Here is a 21,087-nt window from a genome sequence, read left to right on the forward strand (position 1 = left end):
TTATTAAGTAGGTTATTACACCTAAAAGTTACGTTATTCAAGTTTGTGTCAATCATTTCCTAACTTTTCCCATTCACGCGAACATCCCAAAACCCCGTTCCCATTACTTGTTTTTTAATATTCCCAATCCCTAGTCCCTCACTCACTCCCATCGCAGGCACGCACGCACACATGCATAATTTTTGTAATTTACCACTTTGTTGTATTTTATCCACCGCTTGTGTCGCAGTCGAGCGCTATGTTTAGAATAGCTCTTGTATGTGAATATTTACTGGTCAAATTGTAACATTTCTCATTGCGAAGTGGGAAAGCAACTTGATTACACCAAAAAAAGAATAGGCCGGATATTCCAGAATTGTAAGTACCATGCTTCTTTTATTTTGCTAGAAGGTGTTAGCTTACTTCGACAAAATTTATAGATGTCATATAAATTTATAATATTTTATAGATAGAGTTAATATTTAAACACATACCCTGAGTGCCGGATATTCCCACCAGTGACAGAACTTTCAACAATTGTGTTAGACAAATAATAGTGAACTACTATAGTCTGTCCCACCTAATTTTGGACTTCAACTTTGAACTGATATGAAGAAATCGAACGGGATCAATGAACATGAAACATGTTTTAGTGAATTTAAAAAATGTCACCCTTGGGAATTTCAAGAATTTTTGCAACAATCGTCTGGTTTTCCCGCGCGACTGAATTTCATTTTCTCTATGGAAATTCGCTGTTGTTTATTTCTGGTCGCCATTGCCAAATATTCTCTATTTTGGAGATTTTCGGGAAATGTCACATGATATTCCTCGGGGCCGTTTCACACTTACTTTTTACACTAAGAGAATCTAGCTATTTTTACTCCCGTAAAACAGCTTGAGTTTGAAATAGAAGCTACAGTTTAGTCTACGAACGAAATTTGGAAAAGTGCAAAAATGAAAATTAGTAAAAGAATTTATTGCACGAAAGAATCCTGCCATTAACTATCAACAACAAAAAACCGTCACGTTACTGGTTACGGAACGTGCGTTATATTTATTATTTCGAAATTCTGACTTCTTACCTGTAACGTGTAGATGATTGTTAGTTACAATACCCGAAATGACTGTCAAGGATCAACAAAAGGTATACCTTGGCTCACATTTAATTCATGTTTACACCGACTCACATATTTACAATTGGACAAATAAATGTCAAAATGAAAGTTCAAAAATAATAAAGAATGTTTTGTATTGATGGTTGTATCTCACAGAAATTAATCATTTTGAAAAATATGAAAATTTATTACAGATCATTTCAAATTTTAAGTCATATTCAGATAATATTTCAACACAAGGTCAGTGTCAAATCTAATGGGAAGCTTAAGTTTTAATCTGTTTGTTGCTTTATTTTTAAAGGGTTTAAATTAGAATTTTAACAGTATTTTTGGGGGGCATTTGGAGTGTATTTCAATTGACCACCGTTAAGGGACTTCTCGACCATGTGGTTGAGGCCGCTTACTTCGAATCACATGCCTTTATACGCCGTAGGTTTGTAACGTCCCTTAATGTGCAGAATTCTTTCATGTTAGGAAGCTATCCAGCTGGCTTTCGGAAGGTCTGTAGATCCATTTAGGCGCTCTTCTGTGATGAAATAATGCCCGATGGAACTTATTCAGCCTTTAAAAGCTTGAAAATCGCCATCATGACCTAAATTGTGTCGGTATGACGTAAAACCAAGCGTAAAAAGAGCACAAAAACAAAAACAAATGTATCGCTGTCAGAAGCATTTTTGAAGCTATGATATTATACAATGAAACTCCTATACCTCGGCATACAAATGACCGCACTTATATTCTGTGTAGATCTACATTTTGCATTAGTTACAACTGATATTACCGTCATTTTGTCAGAGTTTATCTTTTAAATGAAATTGGTAGATCTAGATGTATTTAATAGGCTAGTTATATACAGTATGGTAAAGTTTCCTGCAATTACGAAATTTTCGACTGAATATAATATATGAAGTTTGAATTGCCAAAAATCACTTTTAATTGAAACACTGTTTTGTCGCTGTCAACGTGTTTTGGCGGACTTTTCAGTGTAGCTTTGTAATTCCTCATCGTACCCATTTCTTGTAATAGAACCAGAAGTAAATGTTTCGTATACGTACTTTTTGGCGGGGGGAAACACGTGTGTTCCATTTCATCGAAAATGAAAGTAACTGACGCGCTTGAACATGCTTCTTTTGTCATAAGCTGAAGAACAAAATACCCCTTCAAAAGGTCATTTTTTAATTTTTCTATAGATCTACCATGCCTATCAATTGCTTTAAATTATCGCTACTCTGCTTTGAATTTCACTAAACGGAGGAAGCGCTCGATTCAAGTTTATACTTATAATATTCTTAACCCTTACCCTGCTATATTTCTATAATGGACTGGTCCATCTTTCAATTTGGACAGTACCACTTATTACTCAAAGGGGTTTTCACTGAAAATTTACTGACTGAATAGCGAACAGTGCAGACCATGATCAGACTGCACGGATGTGCAGGCTGATCTTGGTCTGCACTGGTCGCAAATGCAGAATCATCTGCCGCCAGCAGGCTAAGGGTTAATACCTGACTGTCTGAATGATATAAAACGTGTCGAGGGCTTATAAATGAGCCTTTCCTCGGCACAAAACGTGTTCTCAAAACTTACCTCAAACACTTCGCTCAAATGTCTTTTTCTTTTTTCAAACACCAAAAAGTCACAAAAGTTCGCTTTTGGTGCGGGAGGTCTGGGATTCGATCGTCGGCCGCGTTATTCAAAAGACATGTTCATTGCTTGGCACTCAGCATTTAAAAGGATGGTACCAGGAGATTAAGTAAATTGGTTATCGCACAAGAGAATTTAGCTATTGTTATATGTTGATTATATGCGACGTTAAAGCAGCATGCCTCCAAATTTGGTTAAAAATAATCTTTCTTTAAAATTGAAGTTTGATCATATTATGAACATTAGAATATTAATTTTTGTTTCTTACATATTTTAAAAGTTCTAAATCAAGAAAAAAAGATGACCGCTTCGGGAATTGAACCCCTATAGCTGAAGTAGTGAATAATGCTTTCCAAATATAGATATTTATAATCGAGACAGTTTACCTGGAGTAAAAGCGTGACAAACGCTTTTCAATTTTCATCGTAAAAAGTAGTAAAAGCAGCAAATCCTCAAGTGTTTCCGTAACAGAAAGTTTGTCAGTAATTAAGTTTTAAAGCCTTCTTAAGAAATATAGCATTTATTTCAAGATATCTAAAAAAATTTTTTTTGTTGTTGTCGAACGATCTGGAGGCATGCTGCTTTAAATCTCAGTTTACCTTTACCTGTATAACATGCACGTTGGGATTTGGACGATGTGTTTGAAAACAAAGTATATCAGAAAGTATAGCAGACGCTTTGTGTCGAGAATACACTCGTTTTCCTGTCCCCGACGCTTTTTATCTGATTGAAATCTGTACTGTAATAAGAAAGGTACAAGTAAAATGTTACCTTAATCGGATTATTTTATCCGCTTTTACGTAAAAAAGAATGCTACAATACGAGCCCACTACGTAGAAATAATATCGAAATCATTCTATTCTAAAGCTCGAAAAATTAAAACTTTAGCCTGCTGGTGGCAAGCGATTCTGCCTTTGCGACCAGTGCAGACCAAGATCAGCCTGCACATCAGTTCAATCTGATCTAGGTCTGTTTAATATCTCCCATGAAAATGGTGGGGCAGGGGGTTCGGAGTTCCCCTCCTGAGATCTAGTTTTCGTATTAAAACAACCAAAATGTAGATTCCTGAGCGTGTGAAAGGGGCCTCAAACGACGCTCCCAACATGGTATTGTTTTGTTGCTCTAGTGTGCTAGTGTTGTCGGAGGGATAGTACACCGAGATTTTTTAAAGCAAGAAAATGTTGAATTCTATGAAACGAAGTATAAATGTGAGGATGGCATCCCACATAAATATAAATGGTGAATTCTGTGCGTGTTTCAGGGGTCCAGAAAAAAAATATTTTTTTTTCTCTCTCTTTAAAGTTGAGAGGTTTCGAGAGTCCAACACATATATCTTTGATTCAGAAACACAACTTAAACGAATGGTAAATGTGGGCGTGGGCTTTGGGGTCCTCCCCGGACAACGCATGGAAATCGTGGATTTTGTGTGTTTAGATTGGAAAGAAGTATATCATTTACAAATAAATGAAGTTTCCTCCACATTTAGGTAAACAATGTCATGTATCTTAATATTTATCTACATATATAAATGCGATCGATTTAATAGCAGATTTTTTCTTTTTTTTTTTCTTCATTTGTATACGACGTATTATGAGAATACCTGTTAAAGGCGGCGTGCGGGCGGTCGGCTCTTAAAGTTGTTTGCTATCTAACTTGAGCAGTTCTTAATCATTATTTTCTAAACTGACTTTAGACCACGATAATCCGTAAATAGCCAATCGCAAAGCAGACTTGTACCCGTCTATATTTCATATACAACAGTAGCGTTGTATATATATCGGGGGAAACTTGGGCAAAAAACGCGTGAATTTCGTGCCAATTTACCATCTAACAATACAGGCTAATGCCGGAGTTAAATGACCATGCAATATTCTCACCAGTTATCAATGGGATAAAAAATAAGACTGACTTGGAGGTAAATTCAGCTGACAATGTCTAAATATTAATATTGTAAAAATGACCCCATGTTATTAGATATCAATAAAAATGAATTACAATAAACTACATATTTGTAGTGTAGAACGTAATTTACACATTCACTGAAACGTTTCCAACAGTTGTAACTTTTTATGTTCACTTGTTATAAAAAAGACATGTCAGCACGATCCTTACATTTGCAATCAACTGGATCCAGTTGTTCGAAACTTTAACAGGCGATTGAGTTAACGGTCGATTGACTTTATCAGTAGATTTCGACAGTTTAGAAAACTTAGAAAATCAAATGCACTTGTTAAGGATTATAAACACTAAACCATCTTTACAGTAAAATTAAAACATCATACTAGTGTTTCCCACCCACCAAGACTAGTATCATAAATAGAAATTTAACAGGCGGCTAGTTTAACAGCTTAATGAAGTGATCGTGGGTTCGAGCATCATTGGGGTCACGACCATGACTTTTCATATGACCCCAGTACTAGTTTTCATAGGAAACGGACTCGAGAGTGGTTACAATAAGCTTGAACAGTTAAAGCTTTCATCAAAATCGAGCTAAAACAAATAAGTATGAACTAAACTAAACTAAATTACAGTCCGTTAAAGTTTCGAACAACTTGGCCCAGTTAGAAAGTAAAACAACTACATCATTCTTACAAGAAGGGCGCGATATAGTAAAAGGTATTCGTAGTCCTACGAGCATCTACGCACTAACTATATCCTGATAAACAAAGTAAACAAATAAAAAAAGAACTAACTAAATAAATAAATAAATAACCTGGCTATCTTCTTGAATCAACGAATCAACGTATCTGTCATCGTGTTTCGCCAATATGCAAACACCTCACAAAAACTAATTGTTCAGCATGCAGTCCAATTTTGAGTATTTTTGAGAAATCCATATTTAACTGTTTAGCATTAATTTTGTGATTGCAAATGACTCAAAGTGTTAATGAACGTTAAATCTTAGTAAATCCAGTATTTGAATAAAACTGAATTTATACAAATAACCTGCATTCTTTCATATGCCCTACAGACAATTAAGCGCTAACGGTACAAAGATGATATTACTCTTATAAAAACACGTTAATCCTAATTTCTATAGAACGCGTGGGAGAGTTTTCAATAATTGCAGTTTTTATGTCACGTGGTCTAAGTCGGATAGACAACTCGTGCCGTTGTCTACGGGATATATACAACTCGCTTTGCTCGTTGTATATATCCCGTAGACAACGGCACGAGTTGTCTATCCTATACTTATACAAAATAACCTGCATTCTTTCATATGCCCTACTGACAAATAAGCGCTAACGGTACAAAGATAATATCACTCTTATAAAAACACGTTAATCCTAATTTCTATAGAACGCGTGGAACAATTTTCAATAATTGCAGTTTTTATGTCACGTGGTCTAAGTCGGATAGACAACACGTGCCGTTGTCTCCGGGATATATACAACTCGCTTTGCTCGTTGTATATAGGATAATCCCGTAGACAACGGCACTCGTTGTCTATCCTATACTCAAAATGTTAACATATCGGGAAAGTCCGATTATCAGCCGGATCAGTTGCATTGATCTCTCTCACGTGTGTTCCAGTGGTCTTGCTTGACTGAATCTAGGGTCGTTATATTTTCAAGGTCAAATGGTCAAGGTTTGATGAGCGACTACGTTCCATCATGACTCTCTTTGAAATAATATTGTCCATTCGTCACAAAATATTCTTTTTTGTAAATCATGAGATTATTATTAATACCGTTTTGCGTTAGATGTGTACATATCCAACGGATTTTGGTACTACATTTTTGTAAACTACCAAATTGCGTTAAGTGTAACGCATTTTGGTAGTGGCCGAATTTTGGTAGCGGCTACCAAAAAGGGTTGCTACTATTTTTAGGTGCAACACGGCTGTTTTCTTTCAGTAAGAAAATGTGTGCTAAATTTATTTGACTGAATATTCATTAATATATTAATCAAGAATGAACTTTCATTATTGTCATTTTGGATATTGCATTATAATCTATTTAACAGTACAACGTATACGAAATGAAACGCAGAATGCAAATGATGCCGAATATGTTAAGGTTTAGCAGAATATCACAAAACAACAGATTTTTAGAGTTAGTCTAGGCGTCCAGTTACCAGAGAATGCCGATTGCGAACCGGAGAATGCCAATTGCGAGCCGGAGAATGCCGACTGCGAGACGGAGAATGCCGATTACGAGCCGGAGAATGCCGATTGCGTGGATATTTATTACATGACTTGTTTGATAAATTGCCGGTTCATAGTTTGTGCTTTTGGCCACTCCACAGTTCAACATTAAATATTTCTGGGCTAAAGTCAAATTTTGACGCAAGAAAATATGAAAAATTATTTCTAATGTCTTGACCTTCATAGCATCTAGTCACATCCAAAGGATGCTCATGTGCTACACAAAATAGTCCCATTCATGAACAGTGCGGATGAATTATCAATGAACAAGCAGTTCTTATTCAACCTGTATCCACTCACACTGACCATTTAGATTATATAAAATCTATCAATGATAAGGTATTCCAGCCCATGGTTACATCACAAGCTTGATCAGGCAGAGTTCATCTTAGAGGAGGCACAATGAATTTGTATTTGTTTCTCATTCATGTATATTCATAGACTGGCATTTAAACAGAAAATAAATCTACCAAAACTCGCAACCATCAGACATTTCAAGGCTTTGATTTTACGTCACTTTAATACTATAGACTGGCCAGCTCTTCAATAAGTGTCTATTTCTAAGATTTTCTTTATTTTTTTCAGTTTATTACCCTCACACAACTTAGAAATAGCAGGAAGTAGACGTATTAATATTGTCAGCATCTTGAGAGACCAGAGAAGATAGAATGGCTGTATCCACAGTTCTACTTGTCATTATTGGTGCGACTACAACAACCTATGCAGGTAATATTTTTCGTGTTATTCATACTGTGTGAGAAATAGACTGGTCCCTTGCAATCATTTTGATGGGAACCATTATAAGACAGGGAACCGGATTACGCGGACACTCATTGAAACGTCACTTGAAAATGATAAAAAGACATTTGAGCACATGAGCAAATATGTTCTTTCAATATGTCATTTACAGCGACGGCTGTTGTTTGGGTCTTCCTTGAAAAAAGTCAGTTTTTTGGCAAACATTGAATTTTCCTGTGAAATTTGTAAGACATTTTTCCGAAATTTTACAATATTTTTACATGGAAAAGTTGCTTTTATGTTAATTACTGTAAATTGGGGAAATGTTCGCGCGACAACGGACATTATCGCGGTAATGATTTCGTGATCAGACGACTGTTAAAATGGCCAGAAATTGTCGGTGATTTCCATAAATTTCCGGTGACCCAACAGTTCGCGACACTGTAAAATAAAATTAAACCATAAGCAATATCTCGTTAGTTATAATCCATATTTCTAGGAGTTTGTTTTACAGCATTTATTGAATAAATCGGTTCCCTGTATTATATTAATAGAAAAATTATTTAATTTCGGATGGACATGTTTCCGGATATGCCGAAACGGCCGATTATGGAAAATGACAGATATTGAAAGCAAATGTTCTCGATTTTCTTGAATTTTCGTGTGAAATGTATTCGCGAAAATTAACGAAAATTGAAACATCGCGAATATTTCTCAGTTTATGTTATCTTGAAGGTTTATAACAGTCCGTCAACAAATAAGTCAACATAGAATTTATAAAATGGCAAATTTACTACAGTCAATATCGCGTTTTTGTAGTAAATCCCAAAAAAAATCTGAATATCTGAAAGATTAAGGGGACGCATATTGCTACATTCACAGTTCATACAGCAATGCGGAAGGGGTGCATATTCAAGAAATCGATGGTGGGAAAATAAAAAACATATTCCTAAACTGATATAATACTGATGGACACCTGTAATATTCAGTATTTTGTGGATAAGGATGTGGTACTATGAATGTAATAGGAAAACAGAGGTCTTTGTGAAAGTACATTCAACACAAAATATTAAGCTTTTGTATAAGGAAAATACAGGTTTTTTACAATAACAATGTTCCAAATAATGTTGAAGGGATGAGATTTTCTTTCTAACACACCAGGTTTGCTTAAACATGTAAAAATTTAACGCCACGTCTGTTCATCTCGGGATGGACGCCATATTTCTCATTGATAAAAAATGTAAACAAAAAAAAAAAAACAGAGTGGGATTAGCATTGAAAGGGCAAAACATGACATTCTACACAATGAATACCTTAGAACAGATATCTAAGATGCTACACAGGTCAGGCGGGTTAAATGCATAATGTCGAGCACTTGAAATTCATCTTGAAAAGGTGGTTAATTTTAGTTTGTTTACATGGTTTTTAATTTTCCCACGACTTCTCGGCGATTCACTGCAAATGTATTACTGCGCCGGACGAAAGGTAACTCTAATAAACAACGGGAGACAACTTAGGTGTCAGCACGTGTACGATTTTTAAAAAAAAACATGTCGATGATTATAATTTCTTATCAAATAATGAATCCTATTCAGATAATCGTCTTTAATATTAGAAAATTATTAATTTCTGTGGACATTTGTCAAATAATATTACTTACAGTGGACTACTTTGCGCATCAAACTGGTTTCCGCTTCAGTTGTGAGGCACTTCCCTTATACTTTTTGACAACAATAACAAAACACAAAATGTATCAATAAAGTCACTTATAAACCGACTGCTACTTAAATTAGTGTAAGTAAAGTTGTTGTTACAACATTATACATGTTCGTTACGTTATGAGATAAAGTTTATCTTGAACTGCATAATCCATTAATTACGTTTAGATGATATTGCATTTACAACTTACTTGACCCCGTTTTTTTTACGTGAATGACAGCATTCTCGTGCAACTCGTGCAAACAGAATTATGAAAAGTATGGTGGAGAATTCAAGGACAAATTATAAATGACATTAAAGTGAGGATACCTGTATATTCGTCCAGTTTTGATCATTGACATTCCTGCTGTTTATTAGTAACTTTTGTGAACAAGATTACAATGTTGCTTTTGCACATAATTATACACATTGATTGGACCTCTCAACCAAATTTCATACCTTATTTTAGGGATTTTTAAGACAATACAATTCAAAAGTTTGTTGAATGTGTTTTGATATTTAAGTGCATTGTAGTTCATGAATACCAAGTTAAAAATTAATAATGGCAACATTTCTAGGCCTTTATTGTAAGCCACTAGACTTCTGTAACGATAAATGTTTGATGTATTATGGGGAATATACTCTTTTAGTTTTGTAATGTGGCATTCCTTGACCACCGTATCTTTTCTTATGCACTACTTTGTAAACAAACTAAATAATGTGTTTTAGCTCACATATGCGAAATGAAAAGCAAGACAGTGAACTTATTTCACATTCTTTCTTTAAATTAGAATCTGTAGGACAGTGATAAATGTTTGGACAAAGTGAAGCACTATTATTTTCGCACCAAAAAGTCTTAGTTGTTGACTTTGAATGTACACAAGAAGTCTTATGTAATTCAACAATAACTTTCTTCTTTCAGTTTTTCTCATTTTTATTTTAGTGAGCAATCCTTTGTGTACTTATAACAGTTGAAACAGTATTCATTTCATTTACCAAAACCTTGTACTTTTTTGCAGGTAAATTTTATAATACCCCACCCACTTTTTTCTAATTTCAAAGTATGCGTCCCCTTAAAATGTTCCTATTGCTACGTAGAGTTGCGTAAAATGATAACATGAATGGAATTTCGCTTCTTTTAATTAAAATGAATTCGAGGAAAACTGTTTTTTTTGCGGAAATGGTACGTATGGGAAAAAGTAGACCAATCGATTTTTTGCACTAGTGAACATATATTATATAGCGTAAAGAAGGATTATCAGCACAACAATTAAAGGGAGGTAATTCCAGGAACCCAAAAATAGAAAAAATCAACATAGTATAAATCTTAACCTAAAATTTATCATATTATGAGTAGCAATTTTTGTCCATGGCTGCTAAGATAGTAAATAACAACTGACAAGAAACAACAGTGAGGCACCAAATTCACATACAACGGGCAGCCTCCAAAGACACCATATAAAACAACGTTTATCACCTCAGTCTGGTGATAAGATAAACACTAAATAAAACGTTTATCACCTAAAAACAAAAGCAATCTGGTGATCAGAAACACTTATCACTAAGTGTTAATGACCTTCTGGTGTACAGATACTGCCTACTTAATACCAAAGTGTAAAAGATGTGTCTCTGAATTGACCGTGCCCGTCTTCTGTTAAACCAAGGTTTTTGAGAACTGTGACAGATCCATTATTAACATTTATCACCATGTACCATGACAAGTACTGTCACTGATCCATTATTAACGTTTATCACCATGTATCATGACAAGTACTGTCACTGATCCATTATTAACGTTTATCACCATGTATCATGACAAATACTGTCAAGGTCCATTATTAACGTTTATCACCATGTATCATGACGAGAACTGTAACTGATTCATTATTAAGAGGTTAATATACGGCTCGGTTGTGCCTTCTTGTCATAATAGCACAGCTAGTCTCATAATTGCCCAAGCCGTTTATTGACCTTTTTATCATATATCTACACTTCATATAAATTTATCTTGGTATTTTCATTTCACATATTCTAAAAAACTTAAAAACATTATTTGTATTGCTTTTTTCATCAACAATGCCATCAATATTTGACAATCGATCTGAAAATGAATCAGCACTTTTTCGCTCGCCATAATGACGTTGATACATGACGTCAACGTCAGAACGCGCTGACATTCCGGTGACCCGGGACCATTATAATTATGGCGCATGAGGCGCACTGCGCCATTATGGATTCGTCAACAGAGGCCGTAATGACTGTTTTTAACGGCTTATTTATTACTATTTATAGTAACGTATATAATAATAACGTTTATCACTATATTATCATGACTAGAACCGTAACTGATTCATTATCAACGTTTATCACCATGTATCATGACTAGAACCGTAACTGATTCATTATCAACGTTTATCACCATGTATCATGACTAGAACCGTAACTGATTCATTATCAACGTTTATCACCATGTATCATGACTAGAACCGTAACTGATTCATTATTAACGTTTATCACCATGTATCATGACTAGAACAGTAACTGATTCATTATTAACGTTTATCACTATGTATCATGACTAGAACAGTAACTGATTCATTATTACCGTTTATCACCATGTACCCATAACGAAAACCATGGCTGATCCATTATTAATGTTTTTCACCACGGATCAATAACGATCACTCATTATCCCTTACATTTTTATTAAGACTTTTAAATTCATTTTCTTTTTGTAAAAAAAACCAAAGTTTTCCTTTTGGTTTAAATTGGTTTTCTTTATATTTCAAATAAAACTAAAAGATAATGAGCCATGACAGATTTTCTACCATTGGACAGATCTTAAATGTGTTGTTATCAGTATAGATAGAGACTTAATTGTGTATAATTTTTTTTTTTATATCTAATCGAAATGATAGTTTATTTCACAGGCTGAGTGTTCTCGAGGTCATCTGTGGACAGAGGACTCCGCTTATTATGCATTGAGCAAGAATGTGATAATTTTGTATTGAGCTGTATAACGATATTGAAACAATGCGAAGGCCATTATCCTATTTCGGCTTTGTTGTTTTTTATGTTTAAGGCTTAAGGTCCCATAAATCTTATTATGTGATAAATAATTTATTTTCGTTTAAGCGAAGCGAATTAGAAAATAAGTAGTTCCTGTTGCTGTCTCCATTGTGTTTTTCTTTTCACATTTAATTTACCGATTTTAGGTTTAGATAATGTTGCTCAAGGCAAGCCAGCGGAAATGTCTAGTATATACGACAACAGATGGCCTGCTTCAAAAGCTGTAGACGGAATTATTAATAGCAACATGGCAGGCGGCTCGTGCTTCCATACTGACAACTTTTGGTTTAACTGGTGGAAAGTCGACTTGTTGCAAATCTACCAAGTTAAGCAAATTGAACTGTATAACAGACAAGATTGTTGTGGTAATCAATATTTTCTTGTGTAAAACGATGCAGTCCATAAGTAAGTTTATACTAATTTATTTTTGAAATTCGTGAAACAAGTTGCACAAACTTGTAATAACCACACTCGACATCTCATTGCTTATGGAATCCTTACGCAAGGAGCGGGTATGAGAGGAGAGGTCAGTTTCTCTTTTAATGTTGATTGCCAAGCAATGAAGCAACAGATACCATTTTTTGTATTTGGTACGACGCGGCAAAGGTCGAACCCATGACCTACCGCACTCAAAGGAGATGATGTACCGCTAGACTAACGAGGTGTCCGTTAAATTAGTTTGAATGTACACTAAACAAAAAGGTTTATTGCCATGATTTTCTACGGAAATGTTTGCATTTGTAAATAAAGCTTTCTAAGAATACTTCCAACTAGTTTGTTTAAAGCATTAGTTTTAGCAGAATGTTTAAACAATACTTCTGCACATGTTCAAGTTGGATTAAAAATTGAATTAAGATTATTTGTTTCAAGACTGCTAATCTTTTAACACACAACTTTTTTTTTCAGATACTTTTTCCAACCTCTGAAGAAAGTTGTTATAAAACTTCTACCATACTTCCGATTTCTATTGTATTCTATTGTTTTGTGAATTTCACGATAAGAATCTTAAGAAATCAGTTTTAACAGGAGAGAAAACGTGTGTTAACAGAGATTCTCGCGCTCACGTGCTGTTATAACACTTTTTAGCTCACCAGTCACAAAGTGACAAGGTGAGCTTTTGTGATCGCGCAGCGTCCGGCGTCCGTCGTCCGTGCGTCCGCCCGTCCGTCCGTCCGTAAACTTTTCCTTGTGACATCTCTAGAGGTCACAGTTTTATTCTAGGGCAAGTTCGAAACTGGGTCACGTGCCGTCAAAAACTAGGTCAGTAGGTCTAAAAATAGAAAAACCTTGTTACCTCTCTAGAGGCCATATATTTCAAAAGATCTTCATGAAAATTGGTCAGAATGTTTACCTTGATGATATCTAGTCAAGTTCGAAACGGATTACGTGGGTCAAAAACTAGGTCAGTGGTCTAAAAATAGAAAAACCTTGTGACCTCTCTAGAGGCCATATTTTTCAAGAAATCTTCATGAATATTGGTCAGAATGTTTATCTTGATGATATCTAGGTCAAGTTTGAAACGGGGTCACGGGGGATCAAAAACTAGGTCAGTAGGTCTAAAAAAAAAAACCTGTGACCTCCCTAGAGGCCATATTTCTCATGGATCTTCAGAAAATTGGTCAAATGTTCACCTGATGATATCTAGATCAAATTCGAAACTGCGTCACGTGGGTTAAAAACTAGGTCAGTAATCTAAAAAAAGAAAAACCTTGTGACCTCTCTAAAGGCCATATTTTTCATGAGATCTTCATGAATATGGTCAAATGTTCATCTTGATGAATCTAGGTAGGTTCGAAACGGGGTCATGTGGGTAAAAAACTGGGTCAGTAGGTCTAAAAAATAAAAACCTTGTGACCTCTCTAGGGGCCATATTCTCAATGGATCTTCATAAAAAAATTGGTGAGATTGTTCAGCTTGATGATATCTAGGTCAGGTTCGTAACTGGGTCATGTGCGCCCAAAAACTAGGTCAGTAGGCCCGAAAATAGAAAAAACTTGGGGACTTCTAGGGGCCCATATTTTCACGAGATCTTCATGAAAATTGTGAGAATGTTCAACTTGATGATATCTAGGTCAAGTTTAAAAGTGGGTCACGTGCCTTCAAAAACTAGGTCATTAGATCAAATAATAGAAAAACCTTGTGACCTCTCTAGAGGCCATATTTTTCAATGGATCTCCATGAAAATTGGTCAGAATTTTTTATCTTGATGATATCTAGGTCACATGTGCTCAAAAACTAGGTCACTATGTCAAATAATAGAAATAACGACGTCATACTCAGTTCAACACTGGGTCATGTGGGGATAGGTGAGCGATTCAGGACCATCATGGTCCTCTTGTTTATATATGTGGTTCCGTGGAAAAGCGTAAACGTATTACGCCCCCACCCCCCTCCCCCAAAACGGATAATTCAAATTGAAATGACGTCAACGTAAAAAAAAATCTCAGATCCCGCGCATTTCGCATTTCATGGAAATTTAATGACGTCAGGGTAGAATGTATTCATTTCTTAGGGGTTTTTTACGGATATTATGCTAGAATAGCGTTAGCGCAAGTTCATTTCGTGTTATAACATCTTCAGAATCCCTCTAAGACCCTCGCCCTACAGGCTATGGCACCAACCAATCCCTCGGGATTCTGCAGACGTTAAAACACACACAAAATAAACATGCGTTATCCCTTTATAAAGCTTGCCAGCAGTTAAAGTTTTTTGCCTATTAACTATAGCCCTGTCATTATTTATTATATTTTAGCTGATCGGGCCAAAAATATTGATTTAAGTGTCGGTCCTTCTTCGACTGACATGGAACAAGTGAAGACATGGGCTCAGCTTTCCTCCTTCGAGAAGTTAGTTTTCGAAACGACCAAATCAGTGCGATATGTGCGAATTATGAATTTATCAGAGGATTATGAAGACATTTATTTTCACCTTTGTGAAGTGAAAGTATTGGTAGGTAAGTATGTTGGTGATAGATCGATTCTTATAAATTCAAATTTTCTCAGTATCTTTTCCATTTTTGTATAGGTTATAGCTCATTCATTGACCTTCAAATAAAATTTAGTTTTACAGTAACGGAGAACAGTAACAGTTATTTTATTCGTATTTAATCGTACTTGATTTATTTAACATATAATATTTAACAAATAATCAAGGCCTTCGCGTTGTTTATCGTCTGATTTGCCACGGTTCAGAGTTCAGATGCGTAAGAATTTAACAACGAACCGTGGTAAATTAGACGATAAATCACAAGAAGGCCTTGATTGTTTTCATTCTGACATGGTCATTGATATATCTTAATAAATACTATACTGGACTTCATTACGCGAGGAGTAATGTAGCGGACGTCATGCGGCAATTTGATGTCATGTCATAATTGACTTCATAATGCTCTCTTACCGGTCCGCGCGTCACCGTTGTTTATCGAAGAATATACAGAGCTTGATTTCCTTCTTTGTTTAACTGGAAATCAAATCGAGCCATGTTAGAATGTAGGTTAAAGACCCACCACAAGCTAGTGTTATACGTTTTCCTCTCACAGTTTGTAAGTGTATGAGTTTTATAATTACACGAGTCCGTAGAAAGTCTGGCACAGAGGACTACTTTGTAAACTTAAACATGCTGGAATTACAGGTGATCTCCTTAATTGGTTTGAAAATTATCTTTCTAACAGACGTCAACGAGTTGTCCTTCCTGGAGTTAAATCAAACTGGCTTATGTAAAAGCGGGCGTTCCCAAGGACAATCCTTGGCCCCTTTACTATTCCTTATCTTCATAAATGATATCGTTGATGAAATAAATCATGTGTTTAATTTTTTTGCTGACGACACAAGCCTCTACGTTATAGTTGAGCAACCAGATACAGCAGCAGGTCTTCTTCAGTCTGACATTCACACAATGTCCTCGTGGGCAGATAAATGGCTCGTCACATTTAATCCTTCCAAATCCGAAACTTGTTGGTATCAAGAAAACGAAAGGGTCAACCACACCCTCCTCTTCAATGTATATAAATAATACCCGAAGTAACTGTCCACAAACATCGGGGTGCATTCTTGTAAAGTTATTGCTCCTGGCATCCCAAATCACTACATCTTAGAAAAACCGTGGAAGAGGGTTAACATTATACGCAAATTGAAATTCTCGCTTGATCGCAGATCCCTTGAAATTGTATATCTCTCTTCATAAGACCTTTACTTGAATATGCTGATGTGGTGTGGAGCAATTGTACCAAATATGAACGGACCAACTTGATAAAATTCAAAATAAATGTGCGCGATTGCATCTGGGGGCGAACTAAGCCATCTCAATAGAAAATCTACAAAGAGAAATACATTGGGGAAACTCTCTCAGAAAGACGCATTAAACATAGACTCATCTTGTTCTTCAAAATGTAGTCGAATTTGGCCCCAACATATCTGTCTTCTCTCGTTCCTGACTCAGGTGACACACGCTACAATTTAAGAAACTTAGACAACATCCACTTTAAAACCCCAAGAAAAATACTTTATTTCAATTCATTTTTGCCTTCAACTATACGTGATTGGAACCTGCTAACCCTGATACTCGCAACTCTAAAACACGTCTTCATTTAAACAAACTTAAACTTAAAACAAGCGACTACACCACTGTACTATTACGCTGGGACGGAAGTCTCAGGTTTCCCATACACTCCCGTACTAAAGCAGTGCACTGAATTATCACTTGTTTCTTAGAAATATTTCTCCTACACCATTATGCCAATGGGGCAATATTGAAACTAATTCTCACTTTTTTTGAATGTGCACTTACAATGATTGCCGAACATTTTCTTAATAATCTGCCGAATTTTGATATTGACTTGGATACTTTTCTTTTTGGTAAACCCATCCCTTTCTGACCCAGGAAACATGACTATATTCTTCTACGTACAGTCCTTCATATCGGACAGCAAGAATTCTATAAGACAAATGACCCCTTTCTTAAGACAAACTTCAACACGTCTACTTTAAATTTATAGTAAGATATAACGCAATGGATATCATTTCATTATTATAACTTCACTTTATAAAACTCATCTTTTTTTACAAACCCCTTTTTTCTTTATTTTCTTTAACAAAAAATACTGAACTGACAATCTCTGTACATTTGTTTTCTGATAACGACAATATTTTTTTCTTTCAAGTCCCATTTTAGCTACAAATTTATAGTATGTCTACAAGTTAATTGTCCGCGAAGGAGAAGAATTCTATAAGACTAGTCTTCCATTCTTATCCTTTCCTAAGTTATAATATTCAATGTATGACTATGTATCAATGTATATGTTTACTATTTGGGAATAAATATGTTTAAACTAATTCCGTAGAAAAGCTTTTAAAACGAGAAATGGAGAATAACAGGTTACTGTCTTTTAAGAAAGGGTGAGGTTGAGAAATCCCTTTCTCAAAAGACAGTTACCTGTTATTCTAGTTATCATGCCACAATTTGTTAACAACTTTTACCCTACGTTCATGCAAAATAAAGGGCAAAACGTAAGGGTAGAATACTTCTTCAAAACGACGCCATCTTGTTTTTGAGAATAACTGATAAAAGACACATTTACGCAATTATTTTTATTGGCGCGCTTTATTAGGTACGTGGGACCATGTCACTAATGCATAGCGTATGCCTACCGTATTTGCAATTTCCACAAAAAGATTTTATAACGGAAACGCTCGTAGAAACGGAAAATGACTCAATGTAAAGCGTTTGTTCAGGATTTTAGCTGTCTGCACTTACATCAAGGAATATTGCATCTGGAATGGCACTAGCGGATTTAGAGGGGGGCGCACCCGGCGCGCGCCCCTCTAAAATCGCCGGAACATAGGTAATTTGTCTTCTGTTCTTGGTAAAATAAGTGCAAAATATTATAAGATTCTTTCACTGGTTGTAGGTGCAGATAGGAATATCCGGCCTCGAGGGTAACTGTTTAGGCGGTAACGAGGCTCCTCGCCGAGTTACCGCCTAAACAGTTACCCGAGAACCGGATATTTCCATCTGCACCTATAACCAGTGACAGAATCTTTTTCTTGCATACCGATTTCAAGAAATAATAATAAAAACAAAATCAATCGAACGTCTTTCGTTTTAGACCTATTTCTTATGGCAGTGTATTTAAACAAAGCGCGGGAAACCAACGTCCGTAAACAGGAAAGACGTCATGACGTTTCAAAACAAACAACAATGATTAATTCCGGTTTTGTTTTATCAGTTGCAGCGTAACGTTATGAATTTTTGATAAAATAACGTGATTTGAATCGAGAAATGTACTATCAGGAACCAACAGGAACTGTCAATGTATTAAATATTTATTCCGTTTTTTAAATAATAAATAAATTATTACATAATTTTTCTACATATATGTAGTTCGTTATACGTCATTTACTGCAGGTTAGAGACCACCAATTGTTTTCCCATAGATTTACATTGTAACACTATGGCGTGTACGGCCTTCCATACATCGAAACATTTTATATCTAATTACAAGTTTTTCAAGAACTATCTTAGTTCTACCAAATGCGGACGAAAAACAATGAATATTGATACTTTATTTAAGTAATTTTCGTGGAATGAGATGACCCCTGTTTACACCATTGACATGGGGGGAGAAATTCGTTTGATAAAACTTGTTTTCAATACACTTAAAATGTAGCAATTTTTCAAATGTATAATAAAATACTGTAAATGCATTGAAAAAATACCAATTTTGAAAAAAAATCACTTCCTGGGTTTTTTTTAAACATGACTGACCAATTAAACGCACAGATTAACCTTATTCCCAGGTAACACTTCCCCTCATTCCCAGAAAATTCCCTATACTTTTTTGAATTGTGGTCTCTGACCTATAGATGAATGTTCGTGTCACATTTTCCTTTTTACAGCGATTTTTTGGGAAACATGATCCAATACCAAAGTCTTACAAAGTTTCATCAAGAAATGTTCAGTTTTAAGAAAGATATGGACAGTTCTGAGGTCACCCCTGTCGATTTATATGCCCAGACTCAGTCCCTGCCGTCGTCAGATTGCAATTTTCATGAAAATTCAGTTGTCTGTTTTTTGATTTGATTTGGGAAGCTGTAATACTTTCATTCCGAAAAACGAAATAAGTCTAATAATTTTATCATTCTCAAACTACAGAGATTAAAATGATCCTTTTGTCCAAAGCTCAAAATAAAAATGGGCACACCCGTTAAAAAAAAGAGGCAATTTAAAAAAATAAAAATCCACGCTTATTTTTGCACGAAAACGCTTCTACATCATTACAACAGATTTGTGGCCATTACTTTCCGTGATTATTTCCCGGGAAAGTCAGTTTTAGCTCTTTTATAGGTGAGACCACCAATGTTTTCCCATAACTTACATTGTAACACTATGGGCGTGTACGCCTCCATACATCGAAACATGTATATCAATACAAGTTTTTCAAGAACTATCTTATTCAACCAAATATCGGACGAAAAACATATAATAGTGATACTTTATTTAAGTAATTTTCGTGTGAATGAGATGACCCCTTTTTTTCATCATTGACAGGCAGGAAAATTCGTTTAAAATAAAATTGTTTTCAATATACATAAAATAAAAACAAATTTGTAAAAATGTATAATAAAATACGGGAAATGCAGTAAAAAAATATCAATTTGAAAAATAATCACTTCCTGGGTTGTTTCATGACTAAACCAATCAGAACGCACAGATGTTACCTTATTCCCAGGTATACATTTAAACCTCTTTCCCCAGTAAGTTCCCTATACTTTTTTGAATTGGTGGTCTCTGACCTGCACGAGAGTCATCTTACATCCCGGGGTGTAAGATGGATTTTTCCAGCACCGTTAAAGATACCGGAAATCCCCGTCTGGTATGCAAGAAACATTTTTCTCGCCCGCTACGCTCGCATAGATAATTCATCTTCTATTCTGGGTGGAAAATATGCATTTTTTTTTTCGCTCGTTAAGATCGAATACGTAATTTTGTCTTCTGTTCTGGGTGCAAAATATAAGATAATTTTATGTATTTTTTTTTTCTCTATCGCACAGTTAATTTGTCTTTTGTTCTGGGTGAAAAGATATGCGTTTTTAGCTCACCTGAGCACTTTGTGCTCAGGTGAGGTATTGTGATCGCTCACCGTCCCGCGCCTCCGTCCGCCCACCCTTTCCTTAAACAACATCTCCTAAACCAAACAGGCCAATTTTGATGAAACTTCACAGGATGTTTCCTTGGATGGTCTTCTAAAAAAATTTTTCAAAGAATTGAATTCCATACAGAATTCTGGTTGCCATGGCAACCAAAAGGAAAAACTTTGAAAATTTTCTTGTCCAAAACCGAAAGGGCGTAGAGCCTCTATTTTTGGGCATGTAACATCATCTAAAGGTTTCTCTATGAAGATTGTTCAATTATGACCCTGAGGGAAAAGAGGCCCCCCCCCGGGGGGTCCAAAATTTTACATAGACATAGGAAAAAAACTTAAAAAATCTTCTTGCTGAAACCACAAGACCTGGGCCTTTAATATTTGGTATGTAGCAATTGCCTTGTGGTCCTCTCCCAAAGAATGTCAAATTATTACCCGGGGATGAAAGAGGCCTCCCCCGGGGGTCCCAAGTTTTACATAGTCTTATATAGGATTTATTTTTATCTTCTTGTCTGAAACTGCACGGCCTAGCTTTGATTTTTTATGTTGCTTTTGCC

General features: G+C 35.5%; 1 protein-coding gene across 1 annotated transcript in view; it reads left to right on the plus strand.

The window, feature by feature from the left end:
* The first annotated feature begins 209 nt into the window (after positions 1-209).
* LOC128555719 (fucolectin-6-like) overlaps positions 210-21,087 on the plus strand; it is a 30,342-nt gene continuing 9,464 nt past the window's right edge. Inside the window, exons 1-4 of the mRNA XM_053538967.1 lie at positions 210-357; positions 7,471-7,611; positions 12,537-12,755; positions 15,143-15,343. Of these exons, the coding sequence (XP_053394942.1) occupies positions 7,554-7,611; positions 12,537-12,755; positions 15,143-15,343 (478 nt within the window). The 5' untranslated portion in view covers positions 210-357; positions 7,471-7,553. The remainder of the gene's footprint in view (positions 358-7,470; positions 7,612-12,536; positions 12,756-15,142; positions 15,344-21,087) is intronic.

Source organism: Mercenaria mercenaria, chromosome 3 (genome assembly GCF_021730395.1).
Source record: "Mercenaria mercenaria strain notata chromosome 3, MADL_Memer_1, whole genome shotgun sequence".
Taxonomy (NCBI): domain Eukaryota; kingdom Metazoa; phylum Mollusca; class Bivalvia; order Venerida; family Veneridae; genus Mercenaria; species Mercenaria mercenaria.